General features: G+C 40.2%; 4 protein-coding genes across 7 annotated transcripts in view; all 4 read left to right on the top strand.

Annotated features, from left to right (window-relative positions):
* The first annotated feature begins 125 nt into the window (after positions 1-125).
* On the top strand, positions 126-11,723 carry LOC122769792 (gastrula zinc finger protein XlCGF57.1-like). 4 transcript variants are annotated; one of them, XM_044026654.1, is made up of 4 exons: positions 126-706; positions 1,194-1,672; positions 5,712-5,806; positions 10,318-11,723. In XM_044026654.1, the coding sequence occupies exons 2-4, from the start codon at positions 1,238-1,240 to the stop codon at positions 11,384-11,386; spliced, it is 1,599 nt and encodes a 532-aa protein (XP_043882589.1). In that variant the 5' UTR covers positions 126-706; positions 1,194-1,237; the 3' UTR covers positions 11,387-11,723. The 4 variants fall into 4 exon arrangements, with proteins under 4 accessions (XP_043882589.1, XP_043882572.1, XP_043882564.1 ...); XM_044026637.1 differs by lacking the exons at positions 126-706; positions 1,194-1,672; positions 5,712-5,806 and adding exons at positions 4,386-4,462; positions 5,251-5,490 and having other exon boundaries at positions 9,957-11,723; XM_044026629.1 differs by lacking the exons at positions 126-706; positions 1,194-1,672; positions 5,712-5,806 and adding exons at positions 4,469-4,794; positions 5,251-5,490 and having other exon boundaries at positions 9,957-11,723.
* LOC122770066 (gastrula zinc finger protein XlCGF8.2DB-like) lies at positions 1,679-2,681 on the top strand (the record flags this gene model as incomplete). Its single annotated transcript, XM_044027038.1, has 1 exon — positions 1,679-2,681. A coding segment is annotated over one exon (726 nt), but the record flags the coding sequence as incomplete, so codon positions are not given.
* A 981-nt stretch (positions 11,724-12,704) lies between the features above and the next one.
* The window catches only part of LOC122768151 (zinc finger protein 729-like), a 41,317-nt gene continuing 33,652 nt past the window's right edge, over positions 12,705-20,369 (top strand). The window contains exons 1-2 of the mRNA XM_044023970.1: positions 12,705-13,102; positions 15,057-15,277. Coding sequence (XP_043879905.1) covers positions 13,045-13,102; positions 15,057-15,277 — 279 coding nt within the window. The 5' untranslated portion in view covers positions 12,705-13,044. The remainder of the gene's footprint in view (positions 13,103-15,056; positions 15,278-20,369) is intronic.
* Positions 16,991-20,088, top strand: LOC122770022 (gastrula zinc finger protein XlCGF8.2DB-like). Its single transcript, XM_044026979.1, has 2 exons — positions 16,991-17,489; positions 18,815-20,088. Exon 2 carries the CDS (start codon positions 18,880-18,882, stop codon positions 19,807-19,809), a length of 930 nt encoding a protein of 309 aa, XP_043882914.1. The 5' UTR covers positions 16,991-17,489; positions 18,815-18,879; the 3' UTR covers positions 19,810-20,088.

The raw sequence follows: 20,369 nt of genomic DNA, 5'->3' as shown, positions 1-20,369 counted from the left end.
CTATGCCAAGCCCTGTGTGTGGGTGTGTGTGTGAGAGTGTGTGAGAGTGTGGGTGTGTGTGTGAGAGTGTGTGTGGGTGTGGGAGAGTGAGTGGTTTACAAGCTTCAGTTTAACAGCGAGACAAAGACGTGATCATGGAACTTAAATCTGTTGATGGTAAATTCTATCTTTGTGATCTTGTGTCACTAAGTGTAGAAAAGTTGTTTCCTCATCAGTTCACACATTCATCCTCTCACTCTTTCCACTACCGTCATGTTTGTTAATTGCTCTTTTTGTTATTTCTATTTATTTCTATGGTCAAATGTTTACAGTAAAACAGTTTTGTCCCTGATGACCCGCCGTACGAGCGGTGGGTGGGGCCGAATGTGTGACCACAAAGCTGTACTTCCGTGTTTACTCGCGATGATGCTAGTCTTGTTGCTAACAACAAACTGTAGCGAGTGTTTTATAAAAGTCCCGTGTTTTTACACTTTCAGCTCCTGCAAACACAGACGTGCTGCTAATGAAGGCTAACACTGTTAGCATCAGCGTCTGTGCGCCGCACCGAACACGTTAGCTCATGATAGCTCATGTTAGCTCACACAGCAGTAACAGGTGAAGCAGGACACGAACTTCCGGTCAGTGTTAGCCGTTAGCTCGGCTCAAAGCTAACGAAGGAACAGAGAGGCTCGTGAAGACAGACGCCCTCCAGCGGACTGTTCAACAGGTGAGATGGAGATGATGCAACGCACACACATCAGTGTTGTAACGTGTGTTAATGTTAAAATGTATAAATAGACTAGACGTTACAGCGGGAGCGTGCAATTTCAAAATAAAAGCGACAGATTTGGAATTTCAAAATAAAGGCCCTCTAAAAACGCAGAATTGACCTATTTTCACCTAAATTCAGACAACTATAAATAACAGTACATTTTACTTTTATTAAAACTAATGAGAGTTGATAAGTTTTACTGTGAAAATCATCAAAGCAAACCAGCTAATGCATGAAAGTGTTAGTATCACAGTATCTGTTTTATTTCTTGTCTACAGAGGGTGAATTGTTCATTCACCCTCTGAGTGAAGGTGTGAGTGAGACACTTTGTATTCTATTGATGTAAATAGTTCAGATTTTCATTGACTTGTGACAATAATTTGCATTTGTTTGTTTACACGTTAACACACATTTATACACTGTGTGTGTTTGTCTCCTGCAGACGTCCAACATCTGCTGCTGATCAAAGAAGAGCTTCACACTGAGATGATGACCCGTCCAGATCAGGAGGAGCCAGAGCATCCTTACATCAAAGAGGAACAGGAAGATCTGTGGACCAATCAGGAGGAAGAGCAGCTTCATGACACGGAGGAGGCTGATGATGGAAAGTTCTCACTCACTGTTGTTGAAGTGAAAACTGAAGATGACCCAGAGAGTCCTGACATCAAAGAGGAACAGGAAGATCTCTGGACCAATCAGGAGGTCCACGGCAACAAGTTCTCGCTCTCTATCGTCCACGTGAAGATGGAAGACGATGAGGACGAACCTCAGTCCTCACAGCTTCATCGAAGTCAACCTGAGGACAGCAGTAAGGCGGAGCCTCCAGACACTGATGGGGATGATCATCTTCACTCTGATAAAGAAGACAACGAGAATTCAGACTCGTCTGAGACTGAAGACAGTGAGGACGATGGTTTGGAGGAGACCAGAGCTCCTGACCGTCAGCCTCACACAGGAGAGAAACTCTGTGGCTGTGACTTCTGTGGGAAAACATTTGCCAAGAAGTCTATTCTGAAGACCCACATGATGGTCCACACAGGAGAGAAACCATTCAGCTGTGACGTCTGTGGGAAAAGATTTATACAGAAGAGTTGTTTTAAGACCCACATGATGGTCCACACAGGAGAGAAACCATGTGGTTGTAATGTTTGTGGGAAAAGATTTACACTGAAGTCCATTCTTAAGAGACACATGATGGTCCACACAGGGGAGAGACCGTGTCGCTGTGACGTCTGTGGGAAAAGATTCACAAAGAAGGGTAATCTGAACAGTCACATGATGGTCCACACCGGAGACAAACCGTGCAGCTGTGACGTTTGTGGGAAAAAATTTACCAAAAAGTCGAATCTTAAAAGACACATGATGGTCCACACGGAGGAGGAGTCGTGTTGCTGCGATGTTTGTGGGAAGAGGTTCACACAAAAGGGTTCTCTGAAGATCCACATGATGGTCCACACGGGAGAGAAACCGTGCGGCTGCGACGTTTGCGGGAAGAGATTTACAATGAAGTCAAATCTGAACAGACACATGATGGTCCATTCAGAGGAGAAACCGTGTCGCTGTGACGTCTGCGGGAAAAGATTTACACTGAAGAGCGACGTTAAGAGACACATGATGGTCCATTCAGAGGAGAAACTGTGTGGCCGTGGATAAAGATTTTTAAATGAGTAATTCTTTGTCACATGATGGTCCACATGGAAAGGACATTCTGTCCCTGTGTCTCAAAATGTCTCTGAATTTGTAGCAAATAGATTTGTAGATTTCTGGATGGGCTTTGACCTTCATCCATCAGACATCTATAGATCTGAAGGTCAAAGGTGAATTCATCTTCTGGAGAGTGTTTGTCCTGCGACAGTCAACGGGTTTGACTGACTCATTTATTCGTTTAATTGGTTTATTTGCATATTTATAATAAAACAATAAACACGTGTGTGTGTGTGTGTGTGTGTGTGTGTGTGTGAGATAGAAACCAGAGAAGTCGTTTGAATATAGAAAATGAAAATGATTTCCCAGATATTTCACATATGTTAAAATGTAAAAAGAAAACACTTTATTACTCATTTAATGTAAAAACTGCTTCCTGGTCCCACACAACTCTACTGTTTATAAACAAAAATATAAAATTAACATCAATACTTATTTTAAGAGCTCCCCTGTTATTGATCAAACACAAAAACATGTAAAGTAAAAGAAACATTCATATTATTTTCCGTATTATTATGTTCAAACATTACGAGAGGGAAAAAAACACAACTCATGTAGAATTCTAGTGAGGAACGACCTCTGAACTTCAAATGGAACAATAATAATAATAATAATAATAATAATAATAATATATTTTGAAGTCCAGGCAGTGTTTAAGAACAAACAAACACAATGAGCACAATAAAAAAGTTAATAATGATCTAGAGAGACAGAGTTTGTGTTGTTAGAACATGGCGGAGTCAGAGTTACGTTCATGTGTTCACTACAAACTTTGACGACAGAAGAAGTTAAAGAAAGTCTAGAAATCTGTTTGTGATTCATGGGTTCATTTATGGAATGAGAATCTCCACAGACTTCATGAAACTGTGATGTTTGTGTTAAAGGTTTCACCTCCAGTGACTGAAGCACACTTTAAATCACCTGCTGCCACTGATTCTATCTTTCATTACGAAATCAACTTTGACAAATCACACAAGTTCAGAGAATAAAGACTTTAACCTTTGACCTGGTTGTTTGTAGTTTTTGTTGAAAGTCTGTGGTTCTGGACAAACATGGCCTTTCAATAAAATCAACCTGCAGCTGATGAAGTGAAGTGAAGGTTTTGAACCACGTGATCTTAAAATAACTGAGTTACAAATAAGTCAATGAAAACCTTCAGTGACTCGAGAAGCACTTTCACCACAGTTACAGAAAACAAGCAGAGTGCTTTACAGAGTTCAGTTTAACAGTGAGATAAAGACATGAACATGTGAGTAGATGTTAGATTTATCAGTAAAGTCTCTGGTTATAATCATCTTTTGTAAACTGTCTCAAATCCGCACAATCCAAGCACAGTCAAATGGTAACCTTTATATTTTAAAATATAGAAACGCACAATTCTTTTAAACACTGAAGTAACAAAATAACACATTTGAACTTTGTGAGTTCAGATTTGAATAGTTTGGCAGCCATTTTGTGTTTGCGTCTCAAACACAAAATGGCTGACAGCAAAAGACTTCAAAAATAAAATCATGTCCACGTCTTTATCTCAACTGAAGTTTGTAAACCACTCACTGTCCCACACACACACACACACACACACACACACACCAAACCTCATCGAGAAAATGAGTGATTTTAACATCACACACACACAGGAGTTGTTGATCCACTGCTGCCTCCATCACTAAATGTCAAATGTCTTATTTAGTAAAATTCGGCATTTAATTTAGATATACGTCAGTGACACAAATTGACCACACGAGGCAGCAGAGGACCAGCAGCTCCCGTGTCCCCGCCAGCTAAAATCACTGATTTTCTCTATGGACTTCGATGAGGATTTATATATTTTCTACTCCTCTTCTGATTCACAGTTTCTGCCGGTAGGTGGCGGTAATACGATGTTCGCCAAGCGCCAAACATCTCCAGGGAAGACGAAGGTGTCCCTGGTGACTTGCCATACGACCTGGGGGCGGGGCCGAGGCGAGACTTCCATGTTTACAGATTTTATGCTAACAACAACAAACTGTACGTAGTCTTTATAAATATTTAAAAGGCTCGCTCTGTTTATTATGTCACGTTTATTTCCATCAACTCCGGAAGTGACGCGTCTGCTGTTAACACTGCTAGCAACACTGTTAGCATCCGAGCGCGTTAGCTCCAGCTATTCTCCGCTAGCTCCCGTTAGCACGTTAGCTTTCATCGGTGTGTGGAATAAAAAAAACAGGAACGAAAACAGGTGAAGCTGGACACGAACTTCCGGTCAGAGTTAGCCGTTAGCTCGGCTCAAAGTTAACGGAGTGTGACGATGCAGGAATGTTTGGGTGAAGACAGACGCCCTCTAGCGGACTGTTCTACGGGTGAGAGCAGGGACTGTGGTGTCATCGTTCATGTGTTCATTGACACCTGTGATCCGCTGGTACATGAACATAGAGATAAAATGTTTTTTTTAAATGAATGATGCATGAATGGTGGTGTTCATTATCACAGAATATATTTGCCTCAGGAGCCGCTCATTTGTTCTATTATTATTTTGTTATTTCTGGGTTCAAACTCGGGCTGAGTCATTTTTATGGAGGCAGAACTTTATATCACAGACCTGCGTTTCTGCCAGGACCAAATACAGCTGCACACTCTTTAGAACATAATAAACTGGAGAAGAAATAATATAATTTCACCTCCTCTACTGCGCCAACAAGTGGACAATACATGTAAAACAGGCAGTAATGACACCTGACCACATGACTGCTGTGTGATCCGTCATCCACACATTTATACACTGTGTGTGTGTGTGTGTGTGTGTTTGTCTCCTGCAGACGTCCAACATCTGCTGCTGATCAAAGAAGAGCTTCACACTGAGATGATGACCCGTCCAGATCGGGAGGAGCCAGAGAATCCTCACATCAAAGAGGAACAGGAAGATCTGTGGACCAATCAGGAGGAAGAGCAGCTTCATGACACGGAGGAGGCTGATGATGGAAAGTTCTCACTCACTGTTGTTCAAGTGAAAACTGAAGATGACCCAGAGAGTCCTGACATCAAAGAGGAACAGGAAGATCTCTGGACCAATCAGGAGGTCCATGGCAACAAGTTCTCACTCTCTATCGTCCACGTGAAGACGGAAGACGATGAGGACGAACCTCAGTCCTCACAGCTTCAGGACAGCAGAGAGGCAGAGCCTCCAGACACTGATGGAGATGATCATTTTCACTCCGATAAAGAAGACCACGAGACTTCAGACTCGTGTGAGACTGAAGACAGTGAGGATTATGAGAAGGAGACCAGAGCTCCTGACCAACGTCAGCCTCACAGACACAAACAGAGAGTTTCTACAGGAGAGAAACCGTTTGTCTGCGACGTCTGTGGGAAAAGATTCACAACAAAGAGTTACGCTAAGAGACACATGGTGGTCCACACTGGAGAGAAACCAATTTCCTGTGAAATTTGTGGGAAAATATTTACACAAAACAGTTCTTTGACGACACACATGATGGTTCACACGGGAGAGAAACCATGTCGCTGTGAAGTCTGTGGGAAAAGATTCAGAAGGAAGGGTAATCTGGAAGACCACATGATGGTCCACACAGGGGAGAAACTGTGTCGATGTCATGTTTGTGGGCTAGAAATTACAAATAAGTCTAATCTTAATAGACACATGATGGTCCACTCAGGAGAGGAATTATTTTGTTGTGATGTTTGTGGGAAAAGATTTACACAGAATAGTTCTCTTAAGACCCACATGATGATCCACACAGGAGAGAAACCATACTGCTGCGTCGTCTGTGGGAAGAGATTTACAATCAAGTCAAATCTGAACAGGCACACAACAGTCCACTCAGAGGAGAGATCATGTCGCTGTGACGTCTGCGGGAAAAGATTTACACAGAAAAGGTGTTTGACCACACACATGTTGGTCCATAAAGAAGAGAGACCGTGCCAGTGCAGCGTCTGTGGGAAAAGATTCACACTGAAGTCCTTTCTGAAGAGACACATGATGATCCACACAGGAGAGAAACCATTCAGCTGTGACGTCTGTGGGAAAAGCTTCACAATGAAAGGTAATCTGAACACTCACATGATGGTCCACACCGGAGAGAAACCGTGTCGCTGCGACGTTTGTGGGAAAAAAATAGTAAAGAAGTCAAATCTTCAGAAACACATGAAGACTCACACAGAGGAGTTGTGATGTTCCTGCAGGAGAGAGAGAGAGAGAACAGATAAAACTGTTCTGTGTGAACGACTGATTTAACGTCATTCAAGTCATTTATAAATGTCCTGAGTCACATGATAGTCCAGACAGAGAGGACACCCTGCAGCTGTGTCTCCACAGGTCCCTGAAGATGTTTGACCTTCATCATCAGGCTCCTGTAGATCTGAGAGTCTGTGGTGAATGGTCTTCTGGAGTGTGGACGTTTTTGTCCTGCTCTAAAGTCCCTGAAGAGACAGTTGTTAGTGTTGGAGACACCTGAGGTCACATGAGACACGTGATTTAATATCCTGGACTAAGATGAAAGAACATTGGTGCTGATGGACCTGTGAACTGATTGACTCTTCAGACCAGGACTCGGCTGTCCACCTACATCTGCGGGACAGGGGACAGTTTAGACAAAGAAAAGTCTTCATCCACGTCAAATGTCCCAGAACGTGGACAAGTCATCGCGATGAAACTGAATATTGTATGAATGAATGAATAAAAAAAAATCACACAGTGGTGTTTTGACATTTTCCCACTCGTTTCATGGATTCATCTGCACTCTGCCTAAAATCCTGAAGAAACCCTAACCCATGAACTTCATCTCTGTTCTTTATTCATTGACCTTTGACAATGACATGTTTGTGGGAAAGGACTTGTGCACTGGCGCCATCTTCAGGACAATATGTGTCAGTGTAGGAGCGAGGAAAACATTTACAAGTCACAGGAGATGAATATAAACTGTTAACATCAGAGGTTTCAAACTCGCGGCCCGAGGGCCTCATGCAGCTGACACTTACTATAAAGTTCTAATGAAAAATGTAAACACGGTGCATAATGTTCAATGTTTTTAGGATTATAATCGTCCATTCATCTTCTACCACTTTATCCTCCACATGAGGGTCACAGGGGCGCTGTGCCAATATCAGCTGACAGGGTGAAAGGCGGAGTCACAGCCTGGACAGGTCACAGGTCACCTGTCCATCACAGGGACGCATGGAGACAAACAACCGTCCACTCACCTGGAGAAAACCCACGCACACACAGGGAGAACATGTGACCTCAATATTAATCCTATATGAGGTTATTTATATCACCATAGTAAAAGTATTAAATTCAACATAAAGTCAAATCTGAGCTTGTCTAAGTTTTTAATTACAAATGTTCACATATTTTTATTGATTTATATTTTGTTTGTGTCTTCATAAACATATTTTTTCTGAGATAGAAATTGTTCCATATCCAAACAAACATGTTTGCATTAATCACCCTGAACTCCACGACTGATCATAACATTTAAAATAATATAAATTTGATTTCAAACTGGACTACACTAATGAACGGCTGATTGTTTCAACACTGACCTCCCTCTGACCCTTCTAAATATTTATTTTATTGTAAAGCACTTTGTGATCTTATACATATATGGATATAAAAACTTCACTTGCTTTACTTCCATGTTGTGATAATAATAACAATAATAATAATAATAACAACAATAAAGTCACTCAGAGAGAAAACAGATTATGATCCACTGTAAAATTAACACATTCATATTCTGTTCACCAGAGAAGTAGAACATTGTCCCTGGTGACTTGCCGTACTGGGCGGGGTCTTGTACACGGAAGCACTTAGAGTTAATGCTAACAACAACAACATAAAAGAAGTCTACGTTTATTTCTGTCACATTTTTCAATTGACTCTTCAACTCCGGAAGTGACGCATCTGCTGTCAACACTGTTAGCATCGCTGTTAGCATAAGAGCGCATTAGCTCCGGTAAGTCTCTACTAGCCACCGTTAGCGCCTGTTAGCTTCGGTTAGCTCTCTTTAGCTCACGTCGGTGCTGGTTTAAAAAAAAACAGGTGGAGCTGGACACGAACGTCCAGTCAGTGTTAGCTGCTAGCTCGGCTCAAAGCTAACGAACAGAATGATGAATCAGGATTGTGTGCGTGAAGACAGACGCCCCCTAGTGCACTGTTCTACAGGTGAGCGCGTGAAAGTGTCGAAGCTCAGTGTCACTCAGTCATCATTCATGTGTTCATTTCCACCTGTGAGCTGTCAAAAAAGCTGATGATTGGTTACTAATCGATTCATCTTTGCAGACATAAAAAGTAAAAAATGAGAGAGTCCAAAAATCTCTCTTCTCTTTGTCTGAATGAGTGAATGTGAAAGGATGAGAAAGTTTTCACCTGCATCAAACACAAATTAACCTGCACTTCACTGTCAGAACATGTGTGTTTTATATATGTACTGCATATATATATATATATACATTTATATGAATATATGTATATACATATATGTGTATATCTATACTGTAAGTATAGATATGTGTGTATATATACTAGAGCTGCAACTAACGATTATTTTAATAATCGATTAATCTGTCGATTATTTTCTCGATTAATCGTTTGGTCCATAAAATATCAGAAAACCTGAAAAAATGTTGATCTGTGTTCATCAAACCTGGGAATGATGACGTTCTCAAATGTCTTGTTTTGTCCACAAACCAAAATGATTCACTTTTAATGATTTTGTTGTTTATCCAGAGCAAAGTGATGAAGAAAATATTCACATTTAAGAAGCTTAAACAATCACAAATCTTGTTTTAATCAAATAAAAAACCTTCAAACCAATTACACGTACAGTACCATGTATAATTTAATAATAATAATAATACTGTAATGGGATGTAAAGCTCCTTAACGACTGACAGGAAGTCTTCATTTTCTGAGGTGGAAATGTTTCATAGTTTAGTTAAAAACAAAGAAAACTTGTTTTATTGATATATAATAATGATAAAATATCAAATATTACAGGTCACTGGGTTAGGGTTAGAATTAAAAGGTGACAAAAAAATATAAGCAATAAATCAGAGCAAATAAAGATAAAAATAATACATCTTACATTTACAACAGTAAGACACAAAGTCAAAGCTGAACATTAAACGTTAACGAACAAACTGATACTGTGAATTAAACTCTAATCTGAATTTGTGTTAATCTGATGATGAACTTCACATCTTTGAAATCAGATTCTGTCAAACTGAAAAAGTCAAATAATCAACTGAACATGAAGAAAATGTTCAGATGACGTTGACCTTTGACCTCTTTGTTGACATCTGTAGATGTTTGTAACTAATTTTATCATTCTAACATTTTATGTTCTTGTTACTTGTCCACAGTGTTGTCAGTTTTAACACGTGTGTGTGTGTGCGTGTGTGTTTGTCTCCTGCAGACGTCCAACATCTGCTGCTGATCAAAGAAGAGATGATGACCAGTCTAGATCAAGAGGAGCCAGAGAGTCCTGACATCAAAGAGGAACAGGAAGATCTCTGGACCAATCAGGAAGTCCATGGCAACAAGTTCTTGCTCTCTATCGTCCATGTGAAGATGGAAGACGATGAGGACGAACCTCAGTCCTCACAGCTTCATCAAAGTCAACCTGAGGACAGCAGAGAGGCGGAGCCTCCAGACACTGACTCAGAACATCCAATAAAAATAGAAGCTGAAGGAGATGATCATCTTCACTCCAATAAAGAAGACAACAAGACTTCAGACTCGTGTGAGACTGAAGACAGTGAGGATTATGAGAAGGAGACCAGAGCTCCTGACCAACGTCAGCCTCACAGACACAAACAGAGAGTTTCTACAGGAGAGAAACCGTTTGTCTGCGATTTCTGTGGGAAAAGATTCACAAAGAAGTCTAATCTTATGAGACACGTGATGATTCACACAGGAGAGAAACCGTATCACTGTGATGTTTGTGGGAAAAAGTTCACACTGAAGTTTATTCTTAGAAGACACATGAGCGTCCACACAGAAGAGAAACCATGTCACTGCGACGTTTGTGGGGAAACATTTACACAAAGCAGTTTTCTTAAGACGCATGCCAGAGTTCATACAGGAGAGAGACCGAATGCTTGTGATATCTGCGGGAAAAGATTTACAAAGACGTCTACACTGAAGAGACACATGTTGGTCCACACTGGAGAGAAACCACATGGCTGTGAAACCTGTGGGAAGAGATTTACAGAAATGAGTGATCTTAAGAGACACATTTTGGTCCATTCTGAAGAGAAACCCTGTAGTTGTGATGTTTGTGGGAAAAGATTTACACTGAAGTGGAATCTTAAGAAACACATGATGGTCCATGCAGAAGAGAAGCCGTATCACTGTGATGTTTGTGGGGAAAGATTTTCACAGAAGTCTCTTCTAAACAAACACAAGAGAGTCCACATCGAAGAGAAACCATGTGTCTGTGAACTCTGTGGGAAAAGATTTACATATAAAAGTTTTCTTAAAAAGCACATGAGAGTTCACACGGGAGAGAAACCGTGCAGCTGCGACGTTTGTGGGAAAAGATTTGCGAAGAACAGCGACGTTACGAGACACATGGCTGTCCACGCAGGAGAGGAACTCTTCGGATGTGATTTTTGTGAGGAAAGATTCACGAGCAGGTTGGACGTAAAGAGACACACGTTCGTCCACACGAGAGAGAATCTGTGCAGCTGTGATGTCTGTGGGGAACGATTCACACAGAGGAGTTCTCTGGCTACACATATGAAGGTTCACACGGGGGAGAAACCGTGTAGCTGCAACATCTGCGGGAAAAGATTCATCAGGAACAGCGATGTGAAGAGACACATGGTGGTTCATACAGGAGAGAAACCCTTCAGCTGTGACGTGTGTGGGAAACACTTTGCTCTCAAGTTTAACCTGAAAATACACATGAACGTTCATTCAGGGGAAAAACAGTGATGATGTTTGTAGAAACAGATGCACACTCGCGGCGCTCTGTGAACGTTGGTTCTTCAGCTGAAACAGAAAAATAGTGACAAAGTGAAAAAATGCTGGTGTTGTGTGTATTTCCACCTGAGTAACACGGAATCACTCGACTATCCTGAAAAAACAAAAGAAAAACTGCTCCGAAGTACGTTTGTAGTTTTATCTGCGTTTTAAAAAAACACTTTCAGTACACTGTGATGTCTAAATGTATAAACTTCCCTGTTCACCCTCTCACCTGTGAACAGCTGACTTTACTGATGCTGCCGTAACATCATGAGAATTATAAATAAACAATAAACATTGACGCCCACTTTGTTTCCTCTTAAACTGGTTCTCCAGAAAACACCAAGGTTCTGAGGCTCCAGAACCAGAACTGAGTCTGTAAATAATGTCTGAGCAACATTAATTACATCATGTAAGAAAAGTAATGTGTTGAGTCAAAGCATGACATCATCGAGCGATTTCAACACGCTCCAAATCAAGTCTACACCTGAGCCATGCGTGCCTTTAATTTGAAAGGGCAGACACATGAAGTGAGGTCACACGTTCTGTTGGGGAAGTCCAGAGTGTGTGAACAATGTGAGAGGGTGAAGGATGAACACGTGAATGATGATGTGATGACTGATGCTAATGTTATTCACTTTAAATTAATTAATCAAATGTTGCCATGCTGTAACAATGGAGGCATGTGATCAAGTGATCACATGATCATTTGGCGTCTTCTTCTGGAGGTCAGAGGTCACTTCAATATCTCATATTCAGAGGCTAGAACGCTTTTATCAGTGGATTTCTGACAGCGACACAAGTCGTCAGATCTACATTTATATTATATATATATATATATATATATATATATATATATATATATATATATATATATATATAGATATATACGTATATATCTAATATATAATAATGTATCTATGTTATATATTATAGATATTTAATCCAATCCATCTTTATTTTTAACACACTTTAAACAAAGAAGAATTAAAAACCAACAACATTTTCTTAAAAAGTAGAAAAAATTTAAAGAAAAGTTCAATATATATATGTATATGTATAAATATATATGTATATATACATATACATATATATATATATATATATATATATATACATATATATATATATATACATATGTATATGTATACAAAACAATAATTAAAACAGATGTCATGGAAAAGGTTGACTTTTATTTTACTGCTACTCTTGTCATTCACACTCCAGTCCGGTAGGTAGCAGTAACACAGCAACACCGGGTGATTCGACGAACGGTCTGGGGCCGGAAGTGGTACTTCTACGTTCACAGGCCTCTAGCAACAAACGGCGGGGAGTTTTGTTTGTGTTTATTTATATTTATTTATTTGTGTCACATTCATTTTATTCCGCCCCGGAAGTAACGCTACTGTTGTCAACGCTGTTAGCGCCAGAGCGAATCCCCGCTAGTAACTGTTAGCGTATTTCAGCTAACGATGGTCCGTTAGCGTCTGTTAGCTCGCGTTAGCTTCGACTTGTGACCCCGTTAGCTTAAACCACAGCTGCCGTAAACAAGAGGAGAAATGGGTGAAGCTGGACACGGACTTCCGGTCAGTGTTAGCCGTTAGCTCGACTCAAAACTAACGAACATCATGATGAAGCAGGAGAGTGTGCGTGAAGACAGACGCCCTCTAGCGGACTGTTCTGCAGGTGAGAGCGTGAAAGTTTCGAAGCTCAGTGTCACTGAGTCATCATTCATGTGTTCATTTCCCATGTGATCTGTCAAAAATAACGGATGATTGATTAATAATCGATTCATCAGTCACAATTTAAGTGTCTTACATGTGTACGTGTACACACGCTTGCCTCTTATGTGTACATGTGTACACACGTGTGTATTTTACATGTGCATATGTGTACACGCGTGTATTTTATATGTGTATATGTGTACACACGTATGTATTTTACATGTGCATATGTGTACACACGCGTGTATTTTACATGTGTATATGTATACACAGGTATTTTACACATGTACACAGGTATTCTACACATGTACATGTGCATATTTTATGTTTATACGTGTACACACGTGTGCCTCTTACATGTGTATACGTGTACACGTGTATTTTACATATGTATACGTGTACACACGTGTGTATTTTACATGTGTACGTGTACACACAGGTGTCTTTACATGTGCATACGTACACACGCGTGTATTTTACACGTGTATACGTGTACACACATGTCTTTACATGTGCATATGTGTACACGCGTGTATTTTATATGTGTATATGTGTACACACGTACGTATTTTACATGTGCATATGTGTACACGCGTGTATTTTACATGTGTATATGTATACACAGGTATTTTAATTCAATTCAATTCAATTCAATTTTATTTGTATAGCGCCAAATCATAACATACATTATCTCATTTTACACATGTACACAGGTATTCTACACATGTACACGTGTATTTTACATGTGTATACGTGTACACACGTGTGTATTTTACATGTGTATACATGTACATGTACATGTGCATATTTTATGTTTAAATAGACACGTGTTTAAATAGACACGTGTGTACACGTGTGTACTCACGTGTGTACACACGTGTCTATTTTACATGTGTACGTGTACATGCGTGTCTATTTTACATGTGTACGTGTACATGCATGTCTTTACGTGTATACATGTACATGTGCATATTTTCTGTTTATACGTGTACACACGTGTGTATTTTACATGTGTATACGTGTACACACGTGTCTATTTTACATGTGTACGTGTACATGCGTGTCTATTTTACATGTGTACGTGTATGCGTGTCTTTACATGTACATGTGCATATTTTATGTTTATACGTGTACACACGTGTGTATTTTACATGTGTACGTGTACACACGCGTGTCTTTACAGGTGTACGTGTACACACGCGTGTCTTTACATGTGCATACATGTACACACGTGTATATATATTCATGTGAAGATATTAACCCTCATGTTTTTATGTTTTTGTTTCTGTTATTTTCATTTTTAACGTCCACAGATGTAAATGAGCCTCAGACATATTTATATTTTAATGATTATTTTATTGTTCATATGAATAAAAAACAAATGACTGCCTTCATTTAAATACAAATGAATACTTATTAAACTGTCCAAAAAAAGGTCAATCTATCAATAACGAATTAATTAATAATTTCAAAAAGCTTTTTCAAAAGATTCATTAAGACAGTTAATAATTCAAGTTTAATTATTTATGTCGTTCATAGCTTTAAATTCTGTAATTCTGCTCATGTTATTCTGTTTTATTATAGTTAATGTGGTTAAATGTGATAAACGACGATTAGAGTATTTTTAATGATATGTTGTCAAAATGTCACGGAAATAAAGTATCACATCATCGACATAGGCCAAGCCCACACGGAAACAGTGCGAAACATAAACAATCTTTTTGGAAAAGTTTCTCACGTGGAAATCCTTCAGCACACTTTATTTTCATGTGTTCACACACAAGCAGTTTGAGTACAGCGATAACCAGAAGCAGAGAAGAAGACGTTAAATGTAAAATAACAGAATAACAAACAAAGACAGTGATGTATCATCATAACTTGTGATGATGTTATAACTGTGTGTTTGTCTCCTGCAGACGTCCAACATCTGCTGCTGATCAAAGAAGAGCTTCACACTGAGGTGATGACCCGTCCAGATCAGGAGGAGCCAGAGAATCCTCACATCAAAGAGGAACAGGAAGATCTCTGGACCAATCAGGAGGAAGAGCAGCTTCATGACACGGAGGAGGCTGATGATGGAAAGTTCTCGCTCACTGTTGTTCAAGTGAAAACTGAAGATGACCCAGAGAGTCCTGACATCAAAGAGGAACAGGAAGATCTCTGGACCAATCAGGAGATCCATGGCAACAAGTTCTCACTCTCTATCGTCCACGTGAAGACGGAAGACGATGAGGACGACCCTCAGTCCTCACAGCTTCAGGACAGCAGAGAGGCGGAGCCTCCAGACACTGATGGGGATGATCATCTTCACTCCGATAAAGAAGACCACGAGACTTCAGACTCGTCTGAGACTGAAGACAGTGAGGACGATGGTTTGGAGGAGACCAGAGCTCCTGACCAACGTCAGCCTCACAGACACAAACAGAGAGTTTCTACAGGAGAGAAACCGTTTGTCTGCGACGTCTGTGGGACAACATTTTCAAGTAAATCTAATCTGAAACGACACATGATCGTTCACACAGCAGAGAAACCGTGCAGCTGCCACGTGTGCGGGAAAAAGTATAAAAGTGAGTTTTATGTTAAGAGACACATGATCGCACATTCAGGAGAGAAACCGTTTCACTGCGACGTTTGTGGGAAAAGATACAACAGTAAGTCTCATCTCAGGAGACACATGATCGCACACACAGGAGAGAAACCATTTCACTGTGATTTCTGTGGGAAACAATTTACACGAAAGGGAACGCTGAGTATTCACATGAAGGGTCACACGGGAGAGAAACTCTTCTGCTGCGACGTTTGTGGGAAAGGATTCACACAAAAGAGTTCTCTTTATAAACACATGAAGGGCCACACGGGAGAGAAACCGTTCCACTGTGATGTGTGTGGGAAAGACTTCACACACAAGGGTTCTCTGACTCAGCATATCATGGTCCACACCGGGGAGAAGCCGTGCAGCTGCAGTGTGTGTGGGAAAAGGTTTGCGAGTAACAGAGACGTGTTGAGGCACATGGTGGTTCACACGCGAGAGAAAGCGTTCAGCTGCGACGTGTGCGGGAAACCGTTCACACTCAAGTTTAATCTCAAAGTGCACATGAAACTTCACGCAGGAGAAAAATGATGACACTGAAATATTTACACAGGACACATTTTACTATCATGGGACGACAGAAGAACCGGAAGTCGTCCACAGTTGAGTGAGAGAGAAAATCCACTGCTGCCTCCATCACCAAGGTCAAAGAACTAAAATAAGATTTGTTCACTTTAAGTCTCTATCTATACCAGAATATTCATGAAAATCTGCAGGAATGTTTTAATGATTGTTGGTGTGACATAAAGATTCTCTGTGTTTTTATGTTGCTGACAGTTCTGTGATTAAAGTTTGAACCTTTACACTTTGTCTTCTAGTAGTAATAATAATAATAATAATAATAATAATAGTGATGAACATTTGAAAGTCATTGATATTTGATCTCAAAGGTTCTTTTTCTTTTCTCTAACATGTTTTATAGGAAAATTCAGAAACTCACACGCTCCATCGTCACTGTCTAAAAACAGAACAATAATAAATCAAAGTTGCAACGTGAACATCAAAAGACCGTTGCATCATGGGTAATGAACCAGGTTATTGTTGTTTTATTGTCCAAAAAGTAAAAGAAGATAAAAACCAGTGAATCTGAGTCTTTTATTCTCATCTTTATTAATAGAAAAATAAAAGTCTTGTTTATTAATGTTTATTTATGTCAGATGACTGGTCACCAGTCATCTGAACCATTTTTTAATAATAAATAAAGCACAAAAAAAATGATCAATAAACACAAATCTCCTATAGCAGCTTTTTAAAGTGAATATTATTCATGTTTATGTTTTGTGACGTCTTGTGACTCCCACTCCAGCCCGACCTTTACGCATGCTGACTTGGCTCTGGGGGCGGGGTCTTGTAAGCGGAAGCGGGACCTACTTGAATTGTAGGTAGTTTGTTTGTTTTTGATATAAAAGTCTCACGGTGTTTGTTTCTGTCACGGTTTATTTCATTCAGCTCCGAAAGTGACGATTCTGCTGCCAACACTGTTTGCATCAGAGCGCGTTAGCTCCAGTTAGCTCGTGTTAGCTTGTACCGGCGTGTGGAATCACCGCTGGCCATGCACTTAGCGAGTTAGCTCCTGTTAGCTACAGTTAGCTTACATCGGTGTGTGGAATCACCGCTGCTGTAACAACAGAAACAAGCGGGACACGAACTTCCGGTCAGTGTTAGCCATTAGCGCGGCTCAAAGCTAACGACAGCGTCAACAATGAAGCACGAGAGTCTGCGTGAAGACAGACACGCCCTCTAGTGGACACTTGAACAGGTGAGAGACGATGTTTATGAAAATGTAAATAAAAATAAACACATTTCAAGTTCCAGCTTCATAATGAAGATTAAATTATGTTTCTGTGATGTCATCACCATAGTCTCTGAGCTGATTGACAGATCCTGACGCGATCACGTAGATTTAAATTGTTCGTCCATACAGAGTTTGTGCTGTTTATTTATATATGTATATACATACATATATATATGTATATGTATATGTATATATACATACACGATAATATATACCATAATAAACAGAATACAAATGTAAACCAATTATTTAGAAAAATCGATAAATAGAAGAGAAGAAGAGTGAAAACTGGGATTTGTCTAATTTTTTAACATCATAGTAAGAGGTGTCAAGTATTTCAGAAATAACTTTGAAAAGGTCGTAACTTTGGCACTTAAAGTGTCGTTAGAATCGTATTTATTCTTTTTTAAGAACGTGGGGAACATCGACACAAATGGAAGAACATGTCAAATATTTCCCTTTATGAAAATTTGAAGATTTTCTTCCTCGTGTAATACAATAATCTTTACACCAGGACAAAATGAATACATGAATGAATGAAGTCTCTCTAAATTAAACGCTCTCTGTCAGTCACTAATTAATGTCTCCTCACGGTGGCGCTGCTCAACTGAATGAGGTAAAGTTGTGCTGAAGAAGATAATCCATGTTCATGACCTTTGACCTTTGAATCCTGCACTTTTAACTTTTCTTCACTGACACAGAGATCATCATAAACACACACACACAGGCACTCACACAGTGACACACACACACACACACAGCTGCACATACACAAACACACTCACACAGACACACACTCACACAGTCAGACACAATCTCACACACACACACACACACCCACAGCTACACACACGCACACTCACTCACTCACACAGACAGACACACACAGCTACACTCATACAGACACTCACACAGGCACACACATATATGTCGTCGTTAGCGTTTTTTCCAGCACACGGTCTCATCTCGACTTGACACCGTTTGTTTGGCTTTCCATGACTTCATAGCTCCGCCTCAATGTGGGCGGAGTCATCATAGCACAGCCGCGTGAAACTGGTGACGTGGTTTTTCTACGCGACACGTCATCGTCCGATCTTAAACTGAGTCAGCACATCCACAGTCCTTGAATTTGAGGGAATTGGTCCTGGAAAGTGCTTGAATTTGATGTCAACCATGATCTGGGAACCCTAAAATATTTCAGTCCAAATGAAACAATCGCAGAATTTGACATAAAAACAACAAACAGAACATTATAAATCATTTTAGACTTTGTGGGTTTTTTTCTGCAGAAGAAGAAAATGAAGATGAAGATGTCCAGCGTCTGCTGGTGATTAAAGACGAGGTTCCAACGGAGATGATGACCAGTCCAGATCAGAGTCCTCACATCAAAGAGGAACAGGAAGATCTCTGGACCAATCACGAGGTCCATGGCAACAAGTTCTCGCTCTCCATCGTCCACGTGAAGACAGAAGACGATGAGGACGAACCTCAGTCCTCACAGCTTCAGGACAGCAGAGAGGTGGAGCCTCCAGACACTGATGGAGATGATCATCTTCACTCTGATAAAGAAGACAACGAGACTTCAGACTCGTGTGAGACTGAAGACAGTGAGGATTATGAGAAGGAGACCAGAGCTCCTGACCAACGTGAGCCTCACAGACACAAACAGAGAGTTTCTACAGGAGAGAAACCGTTTGTCTGCGACGTTTGTGGGAAAAGATTCACAAAGAAGTCTAATGTCAAGATGCACATGGTGGTCCATTCAGGAGAGAAACCGTTTGACTGTGACTTTTGTGGGAAAACCTTTACAACAAAGAGGGACGTTGAGAGACACATGGTTGTCCACACAGGAGAGAAACCCTTTCACTGTGCCGTCTGTGGGAATAGATTTACTCAGAAGAGTTCTCTGAACATACACATGAAGAGTCACACGGGAGAGAAACCGTTTCCCTGTGTTCTGTGTGGGAAAAGATTTACACAAAAGAGTTCTCTGAACATACACATGAAGGGACACACGGGAGAGAAAGCACATGACTGCGACGTTTGTGGGAAAGCGTTTGTAAAGAAGTATTATCTGAAGAGACACAGAATGGTCCACACTGGAGAGAAACCGTGCAGCTGTGACGTCTGCGGGAAAAGATTTGTCAGGAATATCGATGTGAGGAGACACATGGTGGTTCACGCCCAGGAGAAAGCGTTCAGCTGCGACGCGTGCGGGAAAAGATTTACATCAGAGCGTACGCTGAAAGTCCACATGAAACTTCATTCAGAGGAGAAACTATGAAGCAAATGTAGCAGGGGTTCTGTCACCATAGCAACCCATCAAAGTGTAAACAAACAGAATGAGAATGATCAGCGTCTCCGTCAATTCATGAACTAAACGTCATTGTTTGAGTGTCAGGAGAAACCAGGTGTTTCTCAGATCTGTATGTAATGTGGAAAATGTCTGTTAAATTTCCAGAAACTTTCCATGGCAACCTTAGTTTGGGAATTTTGGATATATTCCAAATTAGAATCTAAAAAATTAATGAGAATTAACTGTAAATTTGATATATACAGTATATATATATATATATATATATATATATATATACATATATACATATAAAGGTTTTGTTTTGTCATGAGCAGACTTTGAAAATGTAAAACTTTATAAATACTCAACAACAAAAACATGAATATTTCATGTTTCAAAAAGTCAAATAAAAGCATTTTTTCCTGAAGCTTTTCTACAAAAACTCCAACACCAGTTCAGTTCAACTGAGTTTTATTTGTATAGAATCACAACAGCAGGGGGCAGTGGAGAGGAAAAGTAGCTTCATGATGTCACGTGACGGAGGAATG

The sequence above is a fragment of the Solea senegalensis genome, linkage group LG1 (assembly GCF_019176455.1).
Source record: "Solea senegalensis isolate Sse05_10M linkage group LG1, IFAPA_SoseM_1, whole genome shotgun sequence".
Taxonomy (NCBI): Eukaryota; Metazoa; Chordata; class Actinopteri; order Pleuronectiformes; family Soleidae; genus Solea; species Solea senegalensis.
The sequence above is the reverse complement of the archived record's forward strand: the minus strand, read 5'-3'. Positions and strand labels throughout refer to the sequence as shown.

Excerpts from the sequence above, each read along its gene's own strand:
- LOC122770022 (XM_044026979.1), top strand. The coding sequence starts at position 18,880 with ATGATGACCAGTCCAGATCAGAGTCCTCACATCAAAGAGGAACAGGAA.
- LOC122769792 (XM_044026629.1), top strand. The coding sequence starts at position 4,743 with ATGCAGGAATGTTTGGGTGAAGACAGACGCCCTCTAGCGGACTGTTCT. Across the intron at positions 4,795-5,250 it reads TCTAGCGGACTGTTCTACGG|ACGTCCAACATCTGCTGCTG; the intron begins GTGAGAGCAGGG and ends TGTCTCCTGCAG. Across the intron at positions 5,491-9,956 it reads CATCAAAGAGGAACAGGAAG|ATCTCTGGACCAATCAGGAA; the intron begins ATCTCTGGACCA and ends AGGAACAGGAAG.